This window comes from Microcaecilia unicolor, chromosome 7, assembly GCF_901765095.1.
Source record: "Microcaecilia unicolor chromosome 7, aMicUni1.1, whole genome shotgun sequence".
Lineage (NCBI taxonomy): Eukaryota > Metazoa > Chordata > Amphibia > Gymnophiona > Siphonopidae > Microcaecilia > Microcaecilia unicolor.
The window spans coordinates 305,885,442-305,911,954 of NC_044037.1; the positions used below are offsets into that span (position 1 = coordinate 305,885,442).

The window sequence follows — 26,513 nt, forward strand, 5'->3', positions numbered from 1 at the left end:
TCCATCCCGTTTTCGTTTTGGTCGCTCTTCTTTGAACCTTTTCTAATGCCTCTATATTTTATTTTGAGATACGGCAACCAGAACTGATCACAATACTCGAGATGAGGTCGCACCATGGAGCGATACAGAAGCATTATAATATTTTTGGTCTTATTTTACATAGTAACATAGTAAGTGACAGCAGATAAAGACCTTTACTGTCCATCCAGTCTGCCCAAAAACAAACACATTTTACTTGATATGCGATACTTTATATATATATATATATATACCCGAGTTTGATTTGTCCTTTCCATTCTCAGGGCACAAACCATATAAGTCTGCCTAGCACTCTTCTTGTACTAAAAGTTCTGAAGCTAATGTTCAAGCCCATTCCTATCTATTCAGTCACAATCAGGGCGTAGACCGTAGAAGTACGCCCAGCATTGGTTTTGCTTCCCAATTACCAGCGCCACCACCCAATCTCCACTAAGATTCCATGGATCCATTCCTTCTAAACAGGATTCCTTTATGTTTATCCCACACACGTTTCAATTCCATTACCGTTTTCATCTCTACCACCTCCCATGGGAGGGCGTTCCACATATCCACCACCCTCTCCATGAAAAGATACTTCCTGACATTACTCCTGAGTCTGCCCCCCATCAACCTGACTGGGATGCTCAAGGACTAAGAAAAAGAAATGCCAAAAATCTGACAAACACTAAAGCAGGAGTTCTCAACCCAGTCCTCAGGACACACCTAGTCAGTCAGGTTTTCAGGATAACCAAAAAGAATATGCATAAGATAAATTTGCATACAATGGAGGTAGGGCATGCAAATCTATCTTAATGTGGGTATCCTGAAAACCTGACTGGCTAGGTGTGTCCCAAGGACTGAGTCGAGAATCCCTGCACTATAGGAAAGCAGGCACTGGCCACGCACAAATACTTATAATAGACAAAAACGCCAATGAAGACAGAAACATGTGAACTGAGGGGAGACACCAACCACATGACTTCACTGCTCTGCAGAAAACAAGAGACTGGTTTGCTCTTGCGTGATGGTGGTAGGCAAGAAGGCTTGCACATGTGTAGTAAGCCACCTTCAAAGGTCTCCGCCGGATGAGGTCACCCATCAGTGTGGAGTATATCATCCTGCCTGTCCTTGGAGAAGCAGAAGAAATGAGCTGGGAACCCAGGCAAAGTACCTTTTTTTTTTTTTCCTGCTGGGTCAGCCTTCTATTTTCTTCTATACCAATACCAGAGGTATGCAATGTTCCCTCTCACTACACAGCCCCAGTAGCAAGTGCCATCTGAGAAGACTGCTGGTGTGGTAGTGTCTCACTCAGAGCAGGCTGTGGTCCTGGAGGTCTCACTCCACTTGGTTCTCTGGCTTGGCAGTACTGTTCAAGTGGCTTTTCAGAAGAACTCTTATTTTTTTAAACAAATGTAAATCTTCGCTTTAGTGCATCACCTCAATCCCTATGACAGCAACAAATATTGTAAAAGAAGACATTCCTGGCTCAGGTCATCCACATACAAACTTGAACTGACTCAATATCAAGATAAATTTTCCACCACACTTTTTTTTTTTTTACATTTGTACCCCGCGCTTTCCCACTCATGGCAGGCTCAATGCGGCTTACATGGGGCAATGGAGGGTTAAGTGACTTGCCCAGAGTCACAAGGAGCTGTCTGTGCCTGAAGTGGGAACTGAACTCAGTTCCTCAGTTCCCCAGGACCAAAGTTCACCACCCTAACCACTAGGCCACTCCTCCACTCCAGTTTAACTTAAGTGGTCAGGTGCTGAATATTGCCTTAACCAGTTAAGTTTTAGCAGCTAAAAATAAAGTCAAATATTCAATGCTGGTGGCTGGATATGGTCCAGCACTGAATATCCGGGTTTTTCAGTTTTTCCAGAGACAAGAGACGCCAGTTAGACGGAATGTCATGTCCTTTTGGCCCCTCTTGGAGAGCTGTTTTTTTTCCAACGGTGGTTGTTCGCATATCATATTTCCGAAATTATCCAATACAATTTCTCATATGTGATAATAGAGGATTTTTGTGTAGCCCCTGAAGCAGCCCTGCTGGGCGAAACACGGCCTGTGTCGGGCTATTTATATCTGTGTGTATATATATTAATTTTTATTTGAATTGTGTTAATAAATTACGTTCTTAACTATCTGCTTTGTGCATTTTCCAACGTACTCAAGAAGGGCAGATAAAGACCCACATGGTCCATGCAGTCCACCCAACAAAGATGTCAGACCACTAAGAGTGGTTTTACAATTTTCATTGCAGCACAGTCATATTCATTGTCAATACTTGACAAAAACCAACAATTTAACAATGTTGCTGGCATTTTACTCGCCATCATCCTCAAAAAGATCCCCCCCCCCCCAGATATACCATGTGCTATGAGTGTGAATATGATGTAAAATAACTATATTTGATCTAAATCTGTCTTTGCCATTTTTGAGAATACTCTATAGAATTCTGTGCAGCACTGGCCTTACTTCCCTACTGGAATTGCCATCAAAGCCTACTCCAGGCCAATTCACTCTGCCTTTCCTTAATTTGCAAACAGATCATAGAAGTCTGCCCAGCACTGGCCTTACTTCCTAATGGAAGAAAAGTGTGTTACCTTGCAATGTACCACACTGCAGAAGATGGCAAATGGCTTTAGTTTACATGTAATTTCTATTATCAAGCAAATTAAGCATCACCATCAGTGAAACATTACCCTTTTAGACATTTTGAACTACAATTTTGGGGGATTTTATACTACATTAGTTTACTTTCACTTCATAATTTTTGTCCTTTTTAGTCCATATCCCAAAATGTGTCATTAGTGCTTAAAAGCTACAAAAACGAGTGACAGAGCATGTCTCTGCAAAAGAATTGAAGGTGCAGCAAAGGAAAGAACACCAAACATGTCAAAACCCACAGTTTCATGAGGGCTTCTAGCATCACACTGCCACCCATCCTTAGAACAACATTCTGGACTTACTTGCAGCTTGCAAAGCGTACCAATCCATCTGTAAACACATAAATGCGCAGAGGATCATATGAAGTGACGTAAACATAAATACGTAGATCAAACTTGCTTCCACTGATGAGGTAGGGTTTGTGCAGGTATCTAAAGAGAAAGGTCTGCATTTATATATAGTTCTCACCCATCGTTCTTGCCAAGGCTCCATACAAACATTTGTAAAACTATTAGTTATATATTATGTTCCATGTATGTTACCATGTATGTATGCACCTTAACGCAATACCATTTATGATTCCGTTACCCGGAAATGGCAACCATTACGGCAAGTGTAAGCCACATTGAGCCTGCAAATTGGTGGGGAAATGTGGGATACAAATGCTACAAATAAAATAAATAAATAAAAAGCATAGCATAAGTATTGTTATACTAGGTCAGACCAGAAGGTCCTTCTAGCCCAGTAACCTATTTCTAATAATTGTCAATCCAGTTCAGAAGTACCCGGCAGAATGTCAAAATGAGCTAGGTTCCACATTGCTTTCCCAAAGTCTACCTTAATGGTTTGATATTATTAAAAAAAACACCACACACTTGTAAACAAAGACAACTCCAAATATCTCATTAGTACAACTGGTTCACCTAAGACAAACAGCTTATCTGTTTCTGAGTAGATGATTTTGAATCAGGATATTACTTACCTGTAACAACTGTTCTCTGTAAACAAGCATCCCTAATAATCACTCTGATGGGTCACATGTTATCTTTCAAGCTCTGAAATTTTTCTTCAAGTTCACATTGTACTGTTTGAGGTTCTAATTAGGGCAGCTACAAAATTAGTAAGTGGTCTCAAACACAAAAAATATAGGGACAAGCTTATGAACCTCAAAATGTATATGCTGGGAGAGAGGAGGGAGAGAGGAGATGTGATAGAGACGTTTAAATATTTCAAGGGCATTTATGTACAGGAAGTGAGTCTTTTTCAACTGAGAGCTCTGGAATGAGGGGGCATACGATGAAGTTAAGAGGGAATAGGCTTAGGCGTAATCTAAGAAATTATTCTTTCACAGAAAGGGTGGTGGAGGCGTGGAATGGCCTCCCGGTGGAGGTCATGGAGTTGAGGACTATGTCAGAATTTAAAAAGGCATTGGATAAGCATGTGGGATCGCTTAGGAAAAGGACGAGTTACTACTACTACTACTTAACATTTCTAGAGCGCTACTAGGGTTACGCAGCGCTGTACAATTTAACAAAGAGAGACAGTCCCTGCTCAAAGAGCTTACAATCTAATAGAAGGGGTTACAGAGGATGGGCAGACTGGATGGGCCATATTGCCTTCATCTGTCATCATGTTTCTTGACAGTGACAAAGTTTGCAGTTTTATAGCTCAATGAGGTGCCTAGATCGGAACAATCAAGGGAAGAACTGTCTTCCACCCTGTGGACTGTTCCTGTCCTGTCTGAAGCAATTTAAAGCCCTCCGCACTAACTTAATAAAACATGAGTTAAAATCTGTGCTAATTTTTTTTTAACACAGATTTTCAATAAATCATGCATTAAAAAAGAGCCTTAAAGTTGGATGCAGTAAGCTAATGTTTCTTGACAGTGACAAAGTTTGCAGTTTTATAGCTCAATGAGGTGCCTAGATCGGAACAATCCAAAGTCTCAGAGGCTTACATCTGCTTTAGTAGTTTTGGCATACTGCCCTTAGCTGTACATCCCAACATATTCTTAGGGGTCAGGTGCTGACATTTACCAAGATGACAGCACTAAGATTGGCGATTGTGCCCATGCCCGACCCCACAGGGAGCCAAGTGGGGCTTCTGCTTTTAACATCTATTGCTGTATTTAAATAATCACCTGATGTAGAAAGTGTACTAAGTTTACTACATATCTGTACTTGTGTTTTAGCACACATTTCTCCTTGCAAGGATTTAACACTGTATGCATTAGCATATCATTAGCTTACTGCTTCCAACTTTAAGGCTCTTTTTTAATGAATGATTTAATGAAAATCTGTGTTAAAAAAAAAAGGTTAGCACAGATTTTAACTCATGTTTATTAAGTTAATGCGGAGGGCTTTAAATTGCTTCAGACAGGACAGGAACAGTCCACAGGGTGGAAAACAGTTCTTCCCTTGATGACACAAAGGGAAGATAAATATCATATACAGGAAAATAATAGCTAGTGTAACTATGGGCATAGTTTACCTAATTTTAATGGGGAGGTGGGGCAAGAGATTGTATTAACTAACTTTTGCTTCCTCAGTCCCCCCCCCCCCCCCCCCCCCTTGATACTCTTTCACTCATAAACATACATACACCATCACTCTCACCCCTTTTCTCTCCCCATACACCCCTAGGCCTGCTGAAATCACCTTCCCCTGTTACAATTGTAGCTTCCTTTATGTTTCTTTTCATTTACATTTTCATTTCTCTATCTTTCCATCCATCCTCTCCATCCTTCTGTCAGCTCTTCCCCTTATCTCATTCTCACCCTTCCCCTTCTCTTGCTTTTTCCCACCTCTCTCTCCCTCTCCGCACACCCTCTATGACCACTCCCCTTCCTCCTTCCTCCTCCCTCTCAGTCACCTTCCTCCTCCCAAGTACTTTCCCTGCATCCCTCCTGAAACACCCTCTTCTCCCTCCAGCCACTTTCTTATAGTCTTACCCGTTGCCGAAGTCCCATTCTCCCTTTTCCCACCCCATCTCACTTTGTTCAGAGACTTGTACACTTTTTCTTTTACCTTCTCCACAGCTCTCTGCCTCTTTCTCCACCTTCCTGACTATTCACCCCCAGCATCCATTCCTCTACTACTTCTACCATATTTTCTTTTCCCCTTCCTCACTGCCTGCCTGCCTCTTCCAACAGTCATTTGCCCTGTCTTTCCTCTTCTTTACCCCAGCATCCATTCCTTAACATTTTCCTACATATGCCCTTGCTTATCCACCTCCCACCCTCAGCATGTCCCTCTATTCGTTCTCACTGCCCTAGGATCAGCACCCTCTCCCACCCCCACCATCTGCCAACATCAACTACCTTCTCCCAACAACAAATTATCATATGCCAGCTTCAGTCCCAATCCCCTTCTCTCATCCCCAACCCTCTTCTCCTAGGCACAGCCCCTGCATCAACCCCCACCTCTCTTCTTCTGGCCCCAACATTAATTCCCAGTCCCTTTCTCAACCCCCACCTCTATTCTTCTAGCCCCAGCATTAGTTCTCAGTCCGTTCCTCAACATCAGCTCACAATCTTCTACTAGCCCCAGCATCATCCCCTTTTTTCCCATCCAATCCATACCATTTTTCATGATCAGTTCCTTTCTCCCACCCTGTTCTCACAATCAGTCCTCCTCCCCCATCCCCTTTTCTAGCATCAATATCTTTTGTCCCCCCCCCCCCCCCTCCAGACACAGCATCATCTGAACCCTTCTTTCACCTACTCTCAGCCAACAACTTTCAGTGACAGGCATTGGTTCCTTCCCTAATTCACACTTCAGATTTACTTCATATACTGCAAATTTAAATAATAAATAGAATAAAGGAGGGGCGACGACAAAAAGACAAAACATCTGATAAGGATGGAAAAGGGAAGAAAGAAAAATATCATGGCAGGACAGTACAAAACGGAAGCAAGATTACATTTATTTATTTTTGGGGGGGGGGGGGGGGATTTGATATACCACCATAATTCACAAGGTGCCACGAGGCAGTTTACAATAAAAGGCAAAAAGTGTAGGTATAAATAAAATGAAAGAAATTAAAATTTCAAAAAGAAAGAGGAAAAAGGAGGGTGTTGGTTTGAAAATGGCAGCCACAAAGAGGTTGGAGGGAAGGAAAAATTATGAACAACGCAACCAAGGAAGAAACAGGTAAAATAATCAGCAATCAATTAGGGAAAACTTGATAGACATAGAAGGCTTTGAGTGAGGATTTAAACTTTTTGAAAGAAGATTTCATTCTAATGTCAAGAGGAAGATTATTCAAAAGCCTAAAAGCCAAGACAGTACAGCCAGAGTGACATGCATGATCAAGTCTAAACTAGCACGTTCTGCTGGGAGGAACGAAGAGAACAAGGCAGTGTGCAAAGTATCAACAGATCAAAGAAGAACCGCCTAAATGCCAGCCTTGCACAGTATATCAAGTAGAATAAATAAAATAAAAGCAAGCTACTATAGTAAGCATGAAAGATAATAGTAGGGGATCTTAAAGGGGATTGCGTTGGATATAGGAAGCCAAGGCTCAGAGACCAAGAGGAGTGACATAATCAAACTTGCTCTTATTTAGAAGCGTTTTGTATTGTCTGAAGTCTCTAAAGCTGATAGGCGGGAAAACGGATACAAAGAGTTACTGTAATCAAGCTTGGAGATTATTAGTAAAAGAACCAGGATACTTAGGAAAACAAGATCAAGAAATGAGCAAACTGATCAAATATGTTTAAACGTAAAGAAAAATTTCTTAACAGAAGAAAGCTGCAGATGGAAAGTAAAGTCCTTATCAAGAATAACCCTAATAACGTTTATTTATTTGTATCCCACATTTTCCCACCTCTTTGCAGGCTCAATGTGGCTTACAATACTACTACTACTAATTAGCATTTCTATAGCGCTACAAGGCGTACGCAGCGCTGCACAAACATAGAAGAAAGACAGTCCCTGCTCAAAGAGCTTACAATCTAATAGACAAAAAATAAAGTAAGCAAATCAAATCAATTAATGTGAACGGGAAGGAAGAGAAGAGGGTAGGTGGAGGCGAGTGGTTACGAGTCAAAGCAATGTTAAAGAGGTGGGCTTTCAGTCTAGATTTAAAGGTGGCCAAGGATGGGGCAAGACGTAGGGGCTCAGGAAGTTTATTCCAGGATGCTACTATTGAGATTCTGTTGCTACTATTTGAGATTCTACATGGAATGTTACTACTACTATTTAGCATTTCTATAGCGCTACAAGGCATACGCAACGCTGCACAAACTTAGAAGAAAGACAGTCCCTGCTCAAAGTTACGAGTCAAAAGCAATGTTAAAGAGGTGGGCTTTCAGTCTAGATTTAAAGGTGGCCAAGGATGGTGGAAATATATAAGAAAATAGACATTTAGTACTACAGAAGTATTAAAGGAAGTGTTTAACCTACCCCTCTATAGACCCCCGTGGGATCCTTCCACACGGAGGTGTACAGAGGGTCTGGTCTTCGAATATCTTTCTAACCGCCTCCCTGAATTCCGGTGACACCCCTTCCCATGGGTATCTGCGTTGGGGAGGCATCAGAAGGCTCAGTTCAAATCTTATTCCCATGACCACAGCTTTCTGTCTCTTTGGATCTAAATGAATCTTTGGCTATTTATGTTCAGTGAGAAATCTTACTTGTGTGTGTGTGTGTGTTAGTTTGCAAAACAGATAGAAGATAGAGAATAAATTGAAGCAAGGACAGAAACAGTGTAGTTAAAGAAATAGTCTTTTTATTCTTACCAAATCAGACTTTAATCAGATACATTCATCAGACAAATTCTGGATTCAGCTGACCGGAGCTCTGCGTCCTAGATGCGTTGGGGAGATCCTCCGAAATATGCTTGGGTGACCAGTCCTTATATACCATCTGGTCCCCATACAAGTCTATTGAGAGGGACTTTTTCTCTAATCTTGCTCAATCTCTCTGAATCATACCCGGTCAGGTGCCCATCTTTCCGTTTTAGCTATTGCAAGTTATTGTGTAATTTCCTTTTCTGTCAACAACTTGTTCTTATGAAGATATCTAAATATGGATATATCAATTTCATAACATCTTGTGATCTGGGTGCCAACTTATTAAAGACAGACTCCGTGTTATGAACCAAACTTCTTATCATTTCTGTCTTTAATTTCTACATCATGTGTGTTACACTCAATTTGGAAGTTGCACCAGGTTTCATTAGAACTCACCAAACAGTCCTGCTCTTGCAGGCTCTCTGCTATAAGGCCATCAGCTGGTTATCATGCCTAATCAGTGCTCTTCAGCTGTTTAAAGCTATGTAGCTTGGCCCACCACTATTCCAGTGGATAGGTCTCAAACTAGAACGCATATTAACCTGCAGGAAAAGCAAGTCCTTGCTCAGCCAGTCATAGATTTTTAAACCTAGCTGGTATTTTTACAGCCTGAGTCCTAAAATCTGGCCTTCCACCCTTCCGGTGGGCATCCAGTGAGGGCCTCTTGCTGTAGTATAATTATACAGAAGGAAATAACCAATGATAGAGGAGAAGAAAGGGTGTGGACTGCCAAAAGAAAAGAATGGATTCAGATTTATTAGTGCTGAGCTTCAACCAATTAAGAACCAACCAGTCAGTTTAAGTGCCGAGATGGACAGAGTGAAGGAGCTGAATATCATCGAACTAATAAAAAAGGCCCGTTTCTCAAAGAAATGAAACGGGCACTAGCAAGGTTTTCCTTGGAGTGTGTATGTTTGAAAGAGTGTGTGTGAGAGAGAGAGAGAGAGAGTGAATGTGCGAGTGTGTGTGTGTATGTGTGACAGAGAGTGAGACTGGGTGCGAGTGTGTCTGTGAGAGAGAGAGAGAGAGTGTGTGTGTGAGATTGAGTGTGTGTGCCGGGCCCCTCCCTCCCACTTCCAGTGTCCCCCCCCTCCGTGTTCCAGGGTCATTCCCGCACTCTGACTTCCAGGGTCGTCCCCCACCTTCCCTCCCTCCGAGTTTCAGGGTCCATCCTTCCCTCCCTCCCTCCAAATTTCAGGGTCTCCCTCCCTGCTGCCTCCCTGCCAGTTCCAAGGTTGTCGTCCCTCTCTTCCTCTCTTCCAGTTCCAGGCCCCCTCTGTCCGATTTTTAAAAGTTATCTTCACTTACCAAGTCAGGGTTACGACAGCGGCCAGCAGCGGTAAAACGCGTGCAGGCTCGGCCCTTCTCTCTCTTTCTGAGCTGTGGTCCCGCCCTTGAGGAAACAGGAAATGAGGACGGGACCACAGCTGAGAGGGAGGGGGCCTGGAACTGGAAGGGAGGGTAGGAGGAAGGGAGGGACGACGACACCCTCATGCATGTGACGTGACCTTTCCTCTCACTGTTCCGCCCTCGTCATCACGTTTTGACGCGAGGGCGGGACAGAGAGAGATGGTGACAGCCAGCACGAACCCTACCAACCCTTCACTGCCACAGAGCCAGCTTCAGAACGTTGGAGGTGCTTTTTATTATAGTACATGGAGGAGTGGTCTAGTGGTTAGGGTGGTGGACTTTGGTCCTGGGGAACTGAGGAACTGAGTTCGATTCCCACTTCAGGCACAGGCAGCTCCTTGTGACTCTGGGCAAGTCACTTAACTCTCCATTGCCCCAGGTACAAATAAGTACCTGTATACAATATGTAAGCCGCATTGAGCCTGCCATGAGTGGGAAAGCGCGGGGTACAAATGAAACAAAAATAAAAAAATTTAAAAAAAAAGATAAGAAAGAATGTAAGGCCAAAAGACGGAATCAAGACTGCAAAAAGTGTCATAATTTATTATGTCCTATGATATCTCACCTCCACATCCAAACTCTGACATCAAATGATGGACCAACTGCTAATGATTTAGCATCATTAAACTGACCCAGTCCTGCCTCTATCCCATACTTTGTAGATCTGATACGTAAATGAGAATCTTGCAGTGTGTAGGTCCTCGACATCCTTTAAGCCTTCCCCTACTCTCTGCCATAACACGGACATTGATAATTATAAAAGCAACTACTTCACCTCATGATCCCCTCCCTTCTTTGTTTTCTCGAAAAGTCTGAGCCTATGCTAATCTCCATCACCCGCAGGAGGAGGTGGAGATGAAAATGGTAATGGAATTCAAACATGAATGGGATAAACACAAAGGAATCCTGTTTAGAAGGAATGGTTCCACGGAATCTCAGCAGAGTTTGGGTGGCGACGCCGGTAATTGGAAACAAAACGGGAGCTGGGCAGACTTCTACGGTCTACGCCCTGATTGTGACTGAATAGATAAGGGATGGGCTGGAGTGTAAATTTAAGGGGCTTCAATGTTAGCTTCAGAACTTAGTACAAGAACAGTACTGGGCAGACTTCTACGGTCTGTGCCCTGAGAAAGGCAAGGACAAATCAAACTCAGGTATACATATAAAGTATCACATACCATGTAAAATGAGTTTATCTTGTTGGGCAGACTGGATGGGCCATGCCATCATTTACTATGTTACTATATACCTGCACTCCATGATCTCTACCAGTCTTGAGACTGGTAATGTCCCCTCAGACTGGAAATCTGCTTGTATCTAAACTATCACTGCCTTGAGGGAATTTCTTCAGAAAGACAGTAGGTAAATCCTAATAAATAAAAATTAATTAATTTAAAAATACAGGCATAAGCCACACGCTTATGACAAAATTATCGTCCAATCGCACAACTTCCTTTTGTTTCTATACTTTTTCTTGGAAAACACGACTATATCTTGTTAAATTCCAACGCAGTACACTCACATCAAACAGGCTTTAGGAAACCCCATAGCACAGAGACTGTCCTTTTGGGATTATCACCTCTATTCTTCAACATCTAGATGAAGATTAGATGGTTACATTTCTTTTGCTAGATCTTTCCATGGCATTCAGTCTAGCAGACCACACTCTTTGCTTATTCGACTCGAAGTCTTGGGGGTGATGGGTAGTGTTCTAGATGTGACACTCACATCTCACCAATACAACAAATAGGGTACACTGCACAACACACACTCCACCATATATACCCTTGACTGTGATGTCCCACAGAGCTCCATACTGGGTCCAACTCCTTAATATATTTATTGGTTACCCTTATGACCATAATTCAATCTTTAGAACTGCTTATGTTTTACACAGATTACATTCAAATCCTTACCAGTCTTAATAGTGATAGCTACTAAGAGATTTTCAATCTTTACAACTAACTGACAGCAGATTAGCTACAAACATAGAAACAAAAACTTAACCCAGAAAAAAAAAACTCAAGAGAAAGGTACTTCATCACTAGTTACCCCTGTCATTATGGCAGGAATCCATATATATCTTTCAAAATATCTACCAAGATTTAGGTGTGATTTTTGACCAAACTCTTAGTTTTGAACTTTACATTTCCCTTACTGTTTAACATTGTTTTTCCAAGTGATTTATTCCATCCAGTAACTTTTTATGAAATCTTTTCTGTGAATTCTTATACACTCGCTTGTAATCTTGAATCTGGACTATTGTAATAGTCTTCTTCATGGTGTGAAAACTGTTGATTTAACACACTTGCAAATGGCTCAAGATATGGCTGTGAAATTACTGTCAGGGGCTAGCGACCACATAATCCCCTCTTTTGCAAAGAACACTGGTTGCTGATAATACACAGGATTTCTTTCAAAATCCTGTCCACAGTACAAAAGGTTCACTATACTGGTTCCCCCTTGTACATTTCTCATCTGCTAATACCTTACTGCCCCCGTCCAGGGCTCTCACATCCTCCCAATCCAACGGTTTGGTAGTTCCATCCTTCTGCTAGATCAGTTATGATTGTCAGAACAAAGATTTTCAGTGTAGTAGACCCTTCTTTATGGAATGCCCTCCCCTTGTATTTGTGTTTGGAATATCTTTTGAGAAATTTAAAACTGACTTGAGAAGTTTGGAGTTGTTTTTTTTAAAGAGGATTTCACTATCTAGTTTTTATCTTTTCTTTATATGCTAGGGGATGCCTTGGGGATAACAATACGTGGGTTTGCTCTGCAGTAACTGACTCTCTCTCATGGTCCTGTCTAAAAATGTAGTTCCCATTTTAATCCTATTTTTCTTTTTGATTATATGATACAATTGTATACCACTCTGAAAGGTTCCTTGAGGGCAGTATAGCAAGCATATAATAAACTTGAAACAAGAAAAAGATTAAATATAGGGCTCAGAATAGACCCCTGGGGAACTCCTGAGGTAAGAGGCATAGGAGATGAAAGTGTGTGATACCAAGAGACCTAAAAGGCATGGTGATCAAGATAAGAATGAAGCCAGGACAGTACCAGAAATGTAATGATCAGTGAGACAGAGCAGAAGAGTGATCAAACAGGTCGAATACAGCAGATTAAGAGAAATGAGCAAGACATCCTTACTGAAATCAAGATTTATTTTTAAGAAGTCAACAAGACCAAATACGGTGGATTCAGCAGAGTGCAGAGCACAAAACCCAATTTGTTTAGGAAGCACATAGGAAAAAAAACCCTTAAACTTAGTGCAAACTGTTCAGCAGAAAAGGTTGAAGAAAGGTCACTAGAAGAATCAGTCAAGCACCAAAGAACCTTAATCTAATCCACTCATTTGTATTCCACGAAATCCCCATAAAAACCCAAAGCAGATTACAATAATATAACCAGTACAGTATACCGAGAATTACAGATTTCCATTATCACAGTACCTCAGACAAATACAAGATCTAATTTAAGAAAACAAGAAAATAAAGTTAATTGATAATGAAAAATTGAGTAGGATGGCTAGGAACAAAGCATACCTGGTAGACTACTACAAACTAAAGATGCTTGATATAGAAATTAGTATTGTTCTGCCCTCCATTGCATGCAGGCAGATGATAGGATATATAATAAGACTACAAATCCCCGGTAATCCTGTAGTTCCCTGAACTAGGCTCTTTCAGAGCACATGTCCAGTTCCCTGTATCTTATGGGACTCTTCCTGTTGGCTTACTTTGTTCTCTAAGCTTGCTGGGCAAGTTTCCCACCCACCCCCCTTCAGATTTGGAGAGTTAGTCTGCAGCTTATCTCTCTGTGAGCTTAAACTGCCTATGCTCTATTTTGATGTATGATCCCTTTCAAGCTACTGTGATGCTATCGAGATTTTACCAGTGTAAAAGTATAAACAGCATCACTACATAACGTGTTGTTAAATTACTCCCAGCTTCTACCTTGCATAGACAGAGTTGTTGGAGAACAGACTCTCAACTTGCAAGGCAAAAACTCTTGTAAAGTACATCTGAACCGTAAGCCATTTTTCCTTGTTTTAATGAAAATTAAACTATGACTTTAAAGATTTTGGTTCAATAGTTCCAAGTCTTCTCATAGTGATGTTCTATATTCTGGTTTAAACTGAATGCCAATCATTCTAGTGTGAGAGCAGAACAGCTATCTAATGTCCATAACGTAAGCCTTGCAAAATTGGAAAATGCAAAAGTAAGGTGTGTGTCATCATGGCTTTTGATGTCCTAGAAAAAGAAAAGATATAAACGAGACTTTCAAGGATCTCCTACAAAAACCTTATATGCAAAACACAGCAATTTAAATATAACTAATTTGAAAAGGTAACCAATGGAGACAAATTAAAGAGGATGCATGATTATGCTTTTCAGATCTAGAAATTAATTCTGTCATATTTTGCAATAATTGAAGCCTAGAAACATAACTAGACCAATAGTCTAGTATATAAGGTGATACAGTAATCTAAGTGATAATGGTAAAATCTGGAAAAAACAAAAACAAACTGATCTGACCTGCAAACTGAAAGTTGGTGTGGGACGCCTAGTAGCTTTCTCAATTGGAAGAGAAATTCCTGATAATAATTCAGGACCAGAACTTATGGAACTACTTAACCAAACTTAGTCGTCCCCTACTAAGTTTCAATTGTATGTATTACTTAACATGACTCTTCTCTGCACTCCATTTGACCTCTTCACATATCCTTTAGGGTTGGGGCACCACTGGTTAAGAACACCTGATCTAGAAGGAAGGATCAATGTCTCAATGAAAAAGGGGGTATTAATTAATTTTGGAAGAGAATACAGATCTGTAAAAAGCGAATGCTACATACCTGTAGAAGGTATTCTCCGAGGACAGCAGGCTGATTGTTCTCACTGATGGGTGACGTCCACGGCAGCCCCTCCAATCGGAACACTTTCTAGCAAAGTCCTTTGCTAGTCCTCGCGCGCTCATGCGCACCGCGCATGCGCGGCCGTCTTCCCGCCCGAACCGGCTCATGCCGGCCAGTCTCATATGTAGCAAAACAAAGAGAAGGGAAGACACAACTTCAAAGGGGAGGCGGGCGGGTTTGTGAGAACAATCAGCCTGCTGTCCTCGGAGAATACCTTCTACAGGTATGTAGCATTCGCTTTCTCCGAGGACAAGCAGGCTGCTTGTTCTCACTGATGGGGTATCCCTAGCCCCCAGGCTCACTCAAAACAACAACCATGGTCAATTGGGCCTCGCAACGGTGAGGACATAACTGAGATTGACCTAAAAAATTTACCAACTAACTGAGAGTGCAGCCTGGAACAGAACAAACATGGGCCTAGGGGGGTGGAGTTGGATTCTAAACCTCGAACAGATTCTGAAGCACTGACTGCCCGAACCGACTGTCGCGTCGGGTATCCTGCTGCAGGCAGTAATGAGATGTGAATGTGTGGACAGATGACCACGTCGCAGCTTTGCAAATCTCTTCAATAGTGGCTGACTTCAAGTGGGCTACCGACGCTGCCATGGCTCTAACATTATGAGCCGTGACATGACCCTCAAGAGCCAGCCCAGCCTGGGCGTAAGTGAAGGAAATGCAATCTGCTAGCCAATTGGATATGGTGCGTTTTCCCACAGCCACTCCCCTCCTGTTGGGATCAAAAGAAATAAACAATTGGGCGGACTGTCTGTTGGGCTGTGTCCGCTCCAGATAGAAGGCCAATGCTCTCTTGCAGTCCAATGTGTGCAGCTGACGTTCAGCAGGGCAGGAATGAGGACGGGGAAAGAATGTTGGCAAGATAATTGACTGGTTCAGATGGAACTCCGATACAACCTTTGGCAAGAACTTAGGGTGAGTGCGGAGGACTACACTGTTATGATGAAATTTGGTGTAAGGGGCCTGGGCTACCAGGGCCTGAAGCTCACTGACTCTACGAGCTGAAGTAACTGCCACCAAGAAAATGACCTTCCAGGTCAAGTACTTCAGATGGCAGGAATCCAGTGGCTCAAAAGGAGGTTTCATCAGCTGGGTGAGAACGACATTGAGATCCCATGACACTGTAGGAGGCTTGACAGGGGGCTTTGAAAAAAGCAAACCTCTCATGAAGCGAACAACTAAAGGCTGTCCTGAGATCGGCTTACCTTCCACACGGTAATGGTATGCACTGATCGCACTAAGGTGAACCCTTACAGAGTTGGTCTTGAGACCGGACTCAGACAAGTGCAGAAGGTATTCAAGCAGGGTCTGTGTAGGACAAGAGCGAGGATCTAGGGCCTTGCTGTCACACCAGACGGCAAACCTCCTCCATAAAAAGAAGTAACTCCTCTTAGTGGAATCTTTCCTGGAAGCAAGCAAGATGCGGGAGACACCCTCTGACAGACCCAAAGAGGCAAAGTCTACGCTCTCAACATCCAGGCCGTGAGAGCCAGGGACCAGAGGTTGGGATGCAGAAGCGCCCCTTCGTTCTGCGTGATAAGGGTCGGAAAACACTCCAATCTCCACGGTTCTTCGGAGGACAACTCCAGAAGAAGAGGGAACCAGATCTGACGCGGCCAAAAAGGAGCAATCAGAATCATGGTGCCTCGGCTTGAGTTTCAACAAAGTCTTCCCCACCAGAGGTATGGGAGGATAAGCATACAGCAGACCCTCCCCCCAGTCCAGGAGGAAGGCATCCGATGCCAGTCTGCCGTGGGCCTGAAGCCTGGAACAGAACTGAGGGACTTTGTGGTTGGCTCGAGATGTGAAGAGATCTACCAAGGGGGTGCCCCACACCTGGAAGATCTGTCGCACTACCCGGGAATTGAGCGACCACTCGTGAGGTTGCATAATCCTGCTCAACCTGTCGGCCAGACTGTTGTTTACGCCTGCCAGATATGTGGCTTGGAGCACTATGCCGTGACGGCGAGCCCAGAGCCACATGCTGACGGCTTCCTGACACAGGGGGCGAGATCCGGTGCCCCCCTGCTTGTTGACGTAGTACATGGCAACCTGGTTGTCTGTCTGAATTTGGATAATTTGGTGGGACAGCCGATCTCTGAAAGCCTTCAGAGCGTTCCAGATCGCTCGTAACTCCAGAAGATTGATCTGCAGATCGCGTTCCTGGAGGGACCAGCTTCCTTGGGTGTGAAGCCCATCGACATGAGCTCCCAATCCCAGGAGAGACGCATCCGTGGTCAGCACTTTTTGTGGCTGAGGAATTTGGAAAGGACGTCCCAGAGTCAAATTGGACCAAATTGTCCACCAATACAGGGATTCGAGAAAACTCGTGGACAGGTGGATCACGTCTTCTAGATCCCCAGCAGCCTGAAACCACTGAAACCTCCTGTGGGGAACCGTATCGAAAGCCTTGCTGAAATCTAAGTAGATGACGTCCATAGCACGTCCTTGATTTAATTCTCCCGTCACCCAGTCAAAGAATTCAATGAGATTCGTTTGGCACGATTTCCCTTTGGTGAAACCATGTTGTCTCGGATCTTGCAACTTATTGGCTTCCAGGAAATTCACTATCCTTTCCTTCAGCATGGCTTCCATTACTTTTCCAATAACCGAAGTGAGGCTTACCGGCCTGTAGTTTCCAGCTTCTTCCCTATCCCCACTTTTGTGAAGAGGGACCACCTCCGCCGTTCTCCAATCCATCGGAACCTCTCCCGTCTCCAAGGATTTATTAAACAAGTCTTTAAGTGGACCCGCCAGAACCTCTCTGAGCTCCCTCAGTATTCTGGGGTGGATCCCGTCCGGCCCCATGGCTTTGTCCACCTTTAGCTTTCCAAGTTGTTGATACACACTCTCTTCCGTGAACGGCGCTCTATCCACCTCATTTTCAGGTGTACTTTTGCCAGTCCCTCTCGGTCTTTCCCCAGGGTTTTCTTCAGTGAAAACAGAACAAAAGTATCTATTTAGCAAATTGGCTTTTTCTTCATCATTTTCTACATAGCGTTTCGTTGTATCTTTTAGTTAATTGTCCACATTCTCCACTGTTGCATGTGAAACTCAAACTTGTTTGATCAAAAAAGCACAGCTTCACTATAATACCCCAAACAAGGGTCACTTGTTTCGCTGAATGCTGTGTCAGGAGGCAGAACTTCACAATTAAGTATGGCCAGCTGCATGGTGTAGGAAAACAGGTGAGAGAAGACAGGCCAACATCACTGAGAAACCTTAAGAAATCCTGTGTGACAAGGTACGTAAGTACATAAGCATCGCCATACTTCCTCTCCCTTATTTCTGACCTCTCCTTACACTAGCACGTAAGCTTTCCTACTCACCATGCCGGCCACTCCCTTGATTTAGTCTTCTCCTCTTTTCCTGCTAATTCATTCAGCCTCTCTAGCTTTAAAGATACTTCTGCTCATTGGTCAGATCACTACCTAATTTTTTTTACTCTCCATGCTCCACCGATTACTGCTTCTGTTACAGACTTTTCCCATCCTTGTAAATTTCCTAGCACTTACTCTTTATTGGTCCCTCCCATAATAGATGACTGATATAGACAAGTTTTGTGGTTTTGTGTATTTTTTTTTTGTATTTTACATGCGCATTTTCTTTTTTTAATTATGTATGGGGGTTTTTGTACCCCACCCTGGATAAGGGAAGGTTAGAAGTAATAACTTTCAATTTTAATTTATGGAAGCCCTTCTGGAATCCAAGGCTTCCATTTGGAATTCCACCCTTCAGTCAATATTCCCTCCACCGTTGTTTCAATCCACTACTAAACTTCTTTTTCACTTTTTTACAGGTGCTACTATACACTTATGCAGTTACACCAAATGTATAATGCTAGTTCAGGACAGTGTTGGCAGGACTGTGAAGCCTGGTGGAACTGCCCACAAGTACAAGACAACTGGATGATTATCCTAGAAATTCTATCACAAATTATGCAGGTGCAGTACCCCAATATGGCGGAACATGTCTACTATATTTTAAACCTGTTGGGAATTGAGCCACAGATCCATAGGCTTGCAGCTTGTCTTTTTACAAACAGTAAGATTGCACTGGTGGTGGTGTGGAAGCAAAGCTCTGTGCCTAAGGATCAAGTACTACAAAGAATGGACTATGTTATCAGTTGTCACAACTCAAGAGCAACATGTCATGGGCAATTTACACAATTTCATATGAGACCAGATATCAGGGATTGTTGTCTAACAAGTTTCTCATATCTGAGGAACAGCGAGACAAGTCCTCACCGGCTATCTGAGTGAAAATTTGGATAACATACTGCATTATTGGGGGAATATTAAATGGTTATTCTAATTTGTATTTGGAAAATATAATAAAGAAATTTTTAAAAATGAGAATTAGACTGTTTTAAACACAGTGCTGCAGCATGGTTCCACTATTATCCACCATCTTTATGAGATTCCAACTTCTGTCTACAGTAGCAGGACTTTAAATTAAAGAAAAAAAAGATTTTTCATGTAAGTGATAAGTACGGGGTTGAGTGTATCTTTATACCACATTGAGGTTGTCTCAGTTTCTGTTCACTTACGGATTCACTGAAACAAAGCCAGACCAGGCCATCTAAACCTTTGCACACAATGGTACTATACCTCAACTCTTGTGTACTGTCATTTTTAGATGGACAAATGTCTTTCCTGATTATTCTCTTTCCTTTAGTCCTACCAGAGCAGTGCAGAACAAGGAGCTGGCTGAGAAGACCATCTAGGAGCTGCACAGTCCATCCAGCTGCTGAAAGAAAAATACTGAACATTCTTTGACTGTATGAGACCCTTAAGGGGCGAATCAGAATGGTCGACAGACAGCACCCATTTGTTCTAGAATGGTCTGGTATGGACAATAAGGATAAGTTTATTTCACACATACCATGACAAGAAAGAACATCTCTCATAAGCATGGCAACACCAGGTGTGATCTCAGTCTCAGATTTATAGCTAATGATATTCTTAAAATATAAGAAAAGCCATGCTGAGTCATACCAAAGTCCATCAAGCCTAGATTCCAGCCTGGGTAACAATAACAAGTATCTGAGTCCAAACAGTAAATTTATTTCTCATAGTTCATTTCCAAGGATAAACAGCTTTGTTTGGAACCCACTGTGTCCACTGTAAATATTCCACAGCTTAATTATAAACTATAAAAATTTCATGGAGTGTCCTCTTACTTTAGTGTTGTTTGAAAGATTAAATATGCATTCCCTATTTAACTCTTCCACCACACATGAATTATTTATAAACATTTACTAGCCGTTAAGCCCGTTAAAACGGGCGAGTATTGGTATGGGGGGTTTTCCAAGGCCCCCTCCCCCTCCCCTCTGCAAAGCCCCCGCCCCCCACCTTGTCGCTGCAAGGCCCCCTGCCCTCCCTCCTTCGCTGCCAGCTCCAAAGCCCCCCTCCATCCCTCCCTCCCAGCTCCAAGGCCCCAGTCCCTCCCAGCTCCAAGGGCCACCCTCTCCCCCAGCTCCCAGGGCCCCTGCCTGCCCTCTCAGTTCCAAGGCCCCATCCCTCCCAGCTCCAAGGGCCCCCCTCCATCCCTCCCAGCCAGCTCGAAGGCCCCCTTCTGTCCCTCCCTCCCAGCTCCAAGGCCCCCCTCCTTCTGACCTCCCATGTCCAGCATCCTCCCTCCTTCGCTGCCAGCTGCAAGGCCCTCTGTCCCTCCCTCCCAGCTCCAAGGCCCCCGTCCTTCTGATACCTCCAATGTCAAGCATTTCTCCTGCCCTCCCCTCCCTCCCCCCCCCCCAAGGTCGCCGCTACCGGTCCCTCCCCCCCCCCCCCAGAGTCGCCGCTGCCGCCACCCCTCCACCCGGGCCGGGCCCTATGTTCGCCACTGAACTTACAGCGCCGAAACCGCAGCAGGCAGATCAGCTGAGCTCCCGTCGGCCTTCCTTCTCTGCCTGTGTCCCGCCCTCGTGTGATGTAACGTCGGCGAGGGCGGGACACAGGCAGGGAAGGAAGGCCGACGGGAGCTCAGCTAATCTGCCTGCTGCATTTTCGGCGCTGTAAGTTCAATAGCGAAGAGAGGGCCCGGGCCAGGTGGAAGGGGGGCGGCGGCGACTCCGGGTGGGGGGAGCAGTAGCGACCTCAGCGGTTCCCTCCCTCCCCTTCGCGCAGTTTCCCTCTCTGTCCCGCCCCCGTCATCACGTATTGACGCGGGGGCGGGACAGAGAGGGAAGTCTCTACTGCGCATTTGCGGGTGAGTACGGTCACTCGCAATTTATATGTTTGATATTTGACAGATCTAAAGTTATTCTCTGTAATTACAATGTAAATAAACAAAAACATTGTAAACAGCAGCATTTGGACAAGATATATCTGTTTTACACCTCTCCTATTATGTCTTTCACAAGAATTCACCCATATGGCTAAGCAAATATGCTTTCCACTTTTTCCTCAGTTCGCCATCTGTGAAGAGCACTTGTGGGGGGGGGGGGGGGGGGATTTCCATAGCTTCAGCCCCACTATAGAGAAGGCATGATTTCCTGTTTTGACTCCTGATACCTTTTATGACAGTACTGCTAATTGAAGTCTTCTGAGCAATCTTAGTGTTCTTACAGATATATGTGGTAAAATAATTTTGGCAAGGTATGCATGCACTTTAATTTTTATGGCTATTAGAGGTACAGAAGATTTTAAAAGTCTTGGTAACAAAAGCAAATCAGGCAATCTGGGACCAGTTTCAAAATGCAACATCATTGTTACCAGGTAGGTAGCAGCATTTTGAACTAACTGCAATGTCTATCATTTTCGTCAGACATCCCATTGCAGCAGTCCAACTCTTGATGAACACACATACCTGAACAACTATCCGGAAATCATCTAAAGGTAGTATATATTTCAATCGTCGCAGTATTCAATTTGAAAAAAGCTGCAGCTGCCACTTTCTTCACCTGCGATTTAAAAGTCATCCTTGAATCTAATATAACCTCAATATTCTGTGATTCATTTTTTAATCTCATTTCCAATTCTTGAGTCAAAGTTCAGCCAGGTGTTAACTGCAACTCATCCAAACTAATACCAATACATTCATATTCAACCAACCATATCTCTTTCTAATGACACTGACTAGTATATTCATCTTGGAAACTATCTTAGCCTTATGTCACGAAATAGCTGCAAATCATCAGCATAAAATTTGAATTCAGCTCCCCATGAGGTTAGTAGTTGCCTCAGTTGCACAAGGTACAGGTTAAATAGAACAGTACAGAGACTTGACCCTTGTGGGACACCCCATGCTTTATAATTTCAAAAAGAATTAAAGAGAAACTACGCTAATATCATATCCCTTATTTCAAATGATCTAATCTGGTCAACTAACATGAAAGGTATTAATCCGCAAACGAACCTTTTCCGGAGATACGAAGGCGGTAGAACGAGAGGACATGAAATGAGATTGAAGGGGGGCAGACTCAAGAAAAATGTCAGGAAGTATTTCTTCACGGAGAGAGTGGTGGATGCTTGGAATGCCCTCCCACGGGAGGTGGTGGAGAGGAAAACGGTAACGGAATTCAAACATGCGTGGGATAAACATAAAGGAATCCTGTTCAGAAGGAAAGGATCCTCAGGAGCTTAACCGAGATTGGATAGCAGAGCCGGTAGTGGGAGGTGGGGCTGGAGGTTGGGAGGCGGGGATAGTGCGGGGCAGACTTATACGGTCTGTGCCAGAGCCAGTGGTGGGAGGCGGGACTGGAGGTTGAGAGGCAGGGATAGCGCTGGGCAGACTTATACGGTCTATGCCAGAGCCGGTGGTTGGGAGGTGGGGCTGGTGGTTGGGAGGCGGGGATAGTGCTGGGCAGACTTATACGGTCTATGCCAGAGCCGGTGGTTGGGAGGCGGGGCTGGTGGTTGGGAGGCGGGGATAGTGCTGGGCAGACTTATACGGTCTGTGCCAGAGCCGGTGGTGGGAGGCGGGGCTGGTGGTTGGGAGGCGGGGATAGTGCTGGGCAGACTTATACAGTCTGTGCCCTGAAGAGGACAGGTACAAATCAAAGTAGGGTATACACAAAAGTAGCACACATGAGTTGTCTTGTTGGGCAGACTGGATGGACCGTGCAGGTCTTTTTCTACCGTCATCTACTATGTTACTATGATCTGTGTCAAATGCTATGGACCCATCCAATGAAACTATGTCACCACTTGTCCTCTTTCCACAGTAGTGTACAATAAATCTACCACCAAGACCAGACGGGACTCTAAGCTATGGCCTTTCCTAAACCCACACCCACAGAACAAATCCTCTGTTGCAACACACAGCTTTCCAAATCACATCACCCAAGGTTGGCCAGCTGGACACACTGGGCAGTAATCAGAAGAGTAACATCTGCTCCCACTGGATTTGGGTTACACTGCCGCTTGATTCAAATTGCCTCTTCCAATGACATATTAACAATGTGCACAACTACTGACAGCATGTTGCCTTTATCTGCCCAATAATATTTCACTTGTACTATTGCTTTCTTTACTTCCTCTTCAGGAACTGTTGTACACATTTCCCAAAACTGTACCTTTCCGTTATCAGAGCAGTTTTATTTGCATACTGTGAGAGAGACAAAGGGTAAAGGAATCATAGTGAGAGCAGGGAGACAGGAAACAATTCAGCATTAACATCTGTAATATTTCAGGGCGGGGGAGGGGGGTGGTGCTGCCCTGTCATATCCATCCTAAACTACACGTACAATTTCTGCCCCCCCCCCCCCCCCTCCCCTGACTTCTATCAATATCAGGAGACTGGATGATTTTGCTCTAGCACCACTTTTCAGACATGTTTCAGTTGTATGATATCTGAGCTTTTTTGATTTTTTTTTTAACACCTACCAACATCCAAATACCTCCTGCGGATGACTGCGTGTTAGCCTTATTTTCGGTACTAAAAGAAAAAAAAACTTAATTCTTCAACCAAGAGGGACTGATAATATATTACATTATTACTTTTTTCCTGTTTTAAAGTATTCTGAGTCTTTGCCTCTATTTGTACACCAGATGACAGGGTGACAGTGTTTCACCAAATTCAGCATCGTATTTCAAGATTAATCAAGCACCTAATAAAACTAGCACATTGATCTAATCGATAGTATTCCTCATTGTGCACATAAAACTGCAACTTCTACTAATCTACTCATCTTTGTTACTGATGACATAAGTAATTCAATGGCTTCTTCCCTCGACCCACCAGTCTTAATTTAAAATACATTCAATTATGATCTGACCACTGAAGATGCTTGAAGTGCACACCTTCCAAATCTAATTCTCTTGGGGTGGTAGAAAAGAAACCTAATATATGACCTCTAAGTTAGGGCTGCAGTTAATTGTTTCAAGATAAGTACTTCCACTGCAATTCTTTAAAGTCATCTATTTGCAGAGCAAAAATTTCAAAATGGATATTAAAATCAACACCACTAACCTGTATAAATCTACCAAAAATGAGGTCACAAAATACCATCAACCGTAGGGACAATATATCACCGGAGTGCCCATAACAAACATCTAGCACTAAAGCTTCACATCCTCCTTACAGCACAAAATATTTCTAAACCCCCACTCAAATTCTTTATATTATAACCACATATGGTTACATTCATACAAATTCAAGTCATACAGACTTCATTTAGAAGTAAATCAGCATTCAATAACTTCAATGCCATTATACATATTAAACTCACAATTAAGTCATCATAAATGGCTTTCGTTTAGACCACATATTATAAATGAATCATCAACAAATCATCCCCAGTTACCCAAACATTCATGATCACTAACTTCAGAACGTATCAAGGTGATGACAAGGCGGAGGCCGTAGCTAGAAGGTTGTTAGGCTGTATAGAGAGAGGTGTGACCAGCAGAAGAAAGGAGGTTTTAATGCCCCTGTATAAGTCGTTGGTGAGGCCCCACCTGGAGTATTGTGTTCCGTTTTGGAGGCCGTATCTTGCTAAGAATGTAAAAAGAAGCGGTGCAAAGAAAAGTTATGAGAACGGTATGGGATTTGCATTACAAGATGTATGAGGAGAGACTTGCTGACCTGAACATGTATACCCTGGAGGAAAGGAGAAACAGGGGTGATATGATAGGGACGTTCAAATATTTGAACGGTATTAATCCGCAAAGGAGTATTGCGAACTCCCCTCACCTGTCCTTCCTTGAGCCGCCTCTGGGGGTTGCTGGGAATCATAGTCTCTAATGCTAGTGTGGGAGTCTCCCAGGGGCTGCTGGGTCTTGTAGTCTTTACCTTTCCTTCCCCCCTTCGGGGAAAGGACTCTCCGGCTTATCTGGGGTGCCTCGCTCTCCCTCTCACCCGCGTACTCCTCACAACAGCTACTAAAATGATAAGTGGTCTTTGTCATAAAGTATATGGAGATAAACTTAAAATTTGCAATATGTATACTTTGGAAGAAAGTTTAATCTCTCTGTGGCATAAATGCAGAGGAGGTAGGACTCAAGCAATTGAAAGGAAGGAAAGGGGAACAGACTCAGAAATACTCTAAGGAAACATTTCTTTACAGAAAGAGTGCTGTGTTGAACAGTCTCCTAGTTGAAATAGTATACCTAAATTCAAGAAGTCGTGAGATAAGCATAGCAGAACTCTAAGGGAGAGGAAAGAATTGTAGTGCTTAGTTGGAATGGATAGGCAGACTATACAGACTTATCTGCCATCATTTTCTATGTTTCTATGTACTAGTATATCACTTCTTGCCACTCAAGTAAAACGATCAAAAAGAACAAGATTACCTCTGCACCAGCAGGGGCCTCCTCTTGGGCAGCTGGCTCCATTTATGAATAACCTGGATCCCAATGCCTCTGGCAGATGCTGGCTAGAAAACAGCAAGGCAACATGAGATTATAAGTCATATAGAAGCTTGCCTCTATATCCCAGTTACAAGACTCAGGTATACCCACTTACCGGCTTCACAATCCATTTCTGACGAGTACCGCCCTCTTCCCAGGTTTTCTTCAGCAGCTTTACATCCTGTGGCAATATAAAAGACTGGGGGAAGAAGTTGAACTCTTTCTTTCCGAAACGAGCCTGCATCCTGGATAGGTTCCGCCATAGTCTGTCTTTCCTCCCAATTTGAAATGAGCCAGGAAAATGATTCAGCTTTAGAATAAGAATATATGTTTTATTATCAGCAATTTGGATATTTGCAAGTCCTACACAACGGGGATTCCCCAAACCCACTGTTCAGTATATGTACACACATCAGAAACTGGGCTCCTCTGCTCACATACAGATTTATAACTCCTTCTGCAGCTGGATATATTAGGATGCAACACCTTATTTATTCCATGTAAGAATCAAAAAGATGATTTACACAAGCTTTTAAGACAACACAAGACCCTTCGACGTAACCAACCTACTTCTATCTGCTCTTACTATATAGTAATTCAGAATTTACACACAGCATCTGCAACCAATTGGGCAGCACAGGAAAAATCATTGCTGCTCTATTCTCTGCTTCAATTCAGTGAAAACAAACTTATTTACCTTTAACAGATGTTCTCCAAGGAAAGTAGAATATATATTTTCACATATGGCTGATGTCATCCAGTGGAACCCCACACAGAACAGCTCTCCAGCTTTGTAAAAACTTTTCAGAGAGAAGGAAATGACATCACCAAGAGTGATGGCTGATTGCATATGTAGCTCTGCTTTCCGGTCTTAATCAAAGAAATTTCCTAGGA

At 43.2% G+C, this 26,513-nt stretch overlaps 1 protein-coding gene across 4 annotated transcripts in view; it reads right to left on the reverse strand.

The window, feature by feature from the left end:
- The window catches only part of TTLL4 (tubulin tyrosine ligase like 4), a 171,920-nt gene that overhangs the window by 92,286 nt on the left and 53,121 nt on the right, over positions 1 to 26,513 (reverse strand). For all 4 annotated transcript variants that reach the window (XM_030209263.1, XM_030209264.1, XM_030209262.1 and 1 more), the window contains 3 exons: positions 25,735 to 25,929; positions 25,563 to 25,645; positions 2,992 to 3,120 (listed from right to left, as the gene is read on the reverse strand). In XM_030209263.1, the coding sequence (XP_030065123.1) occupies positions 2,992 to 3,120; positions 25,563 to 25,645; positions 25,735 to 25,929 (407 nt within the window). The remainder of the gene's footprint in view (positions 1 to 2,991; positions 3,121 to 25,562; positions 25,646 to 25,734; positions 25,930 to 26,513) is intronic.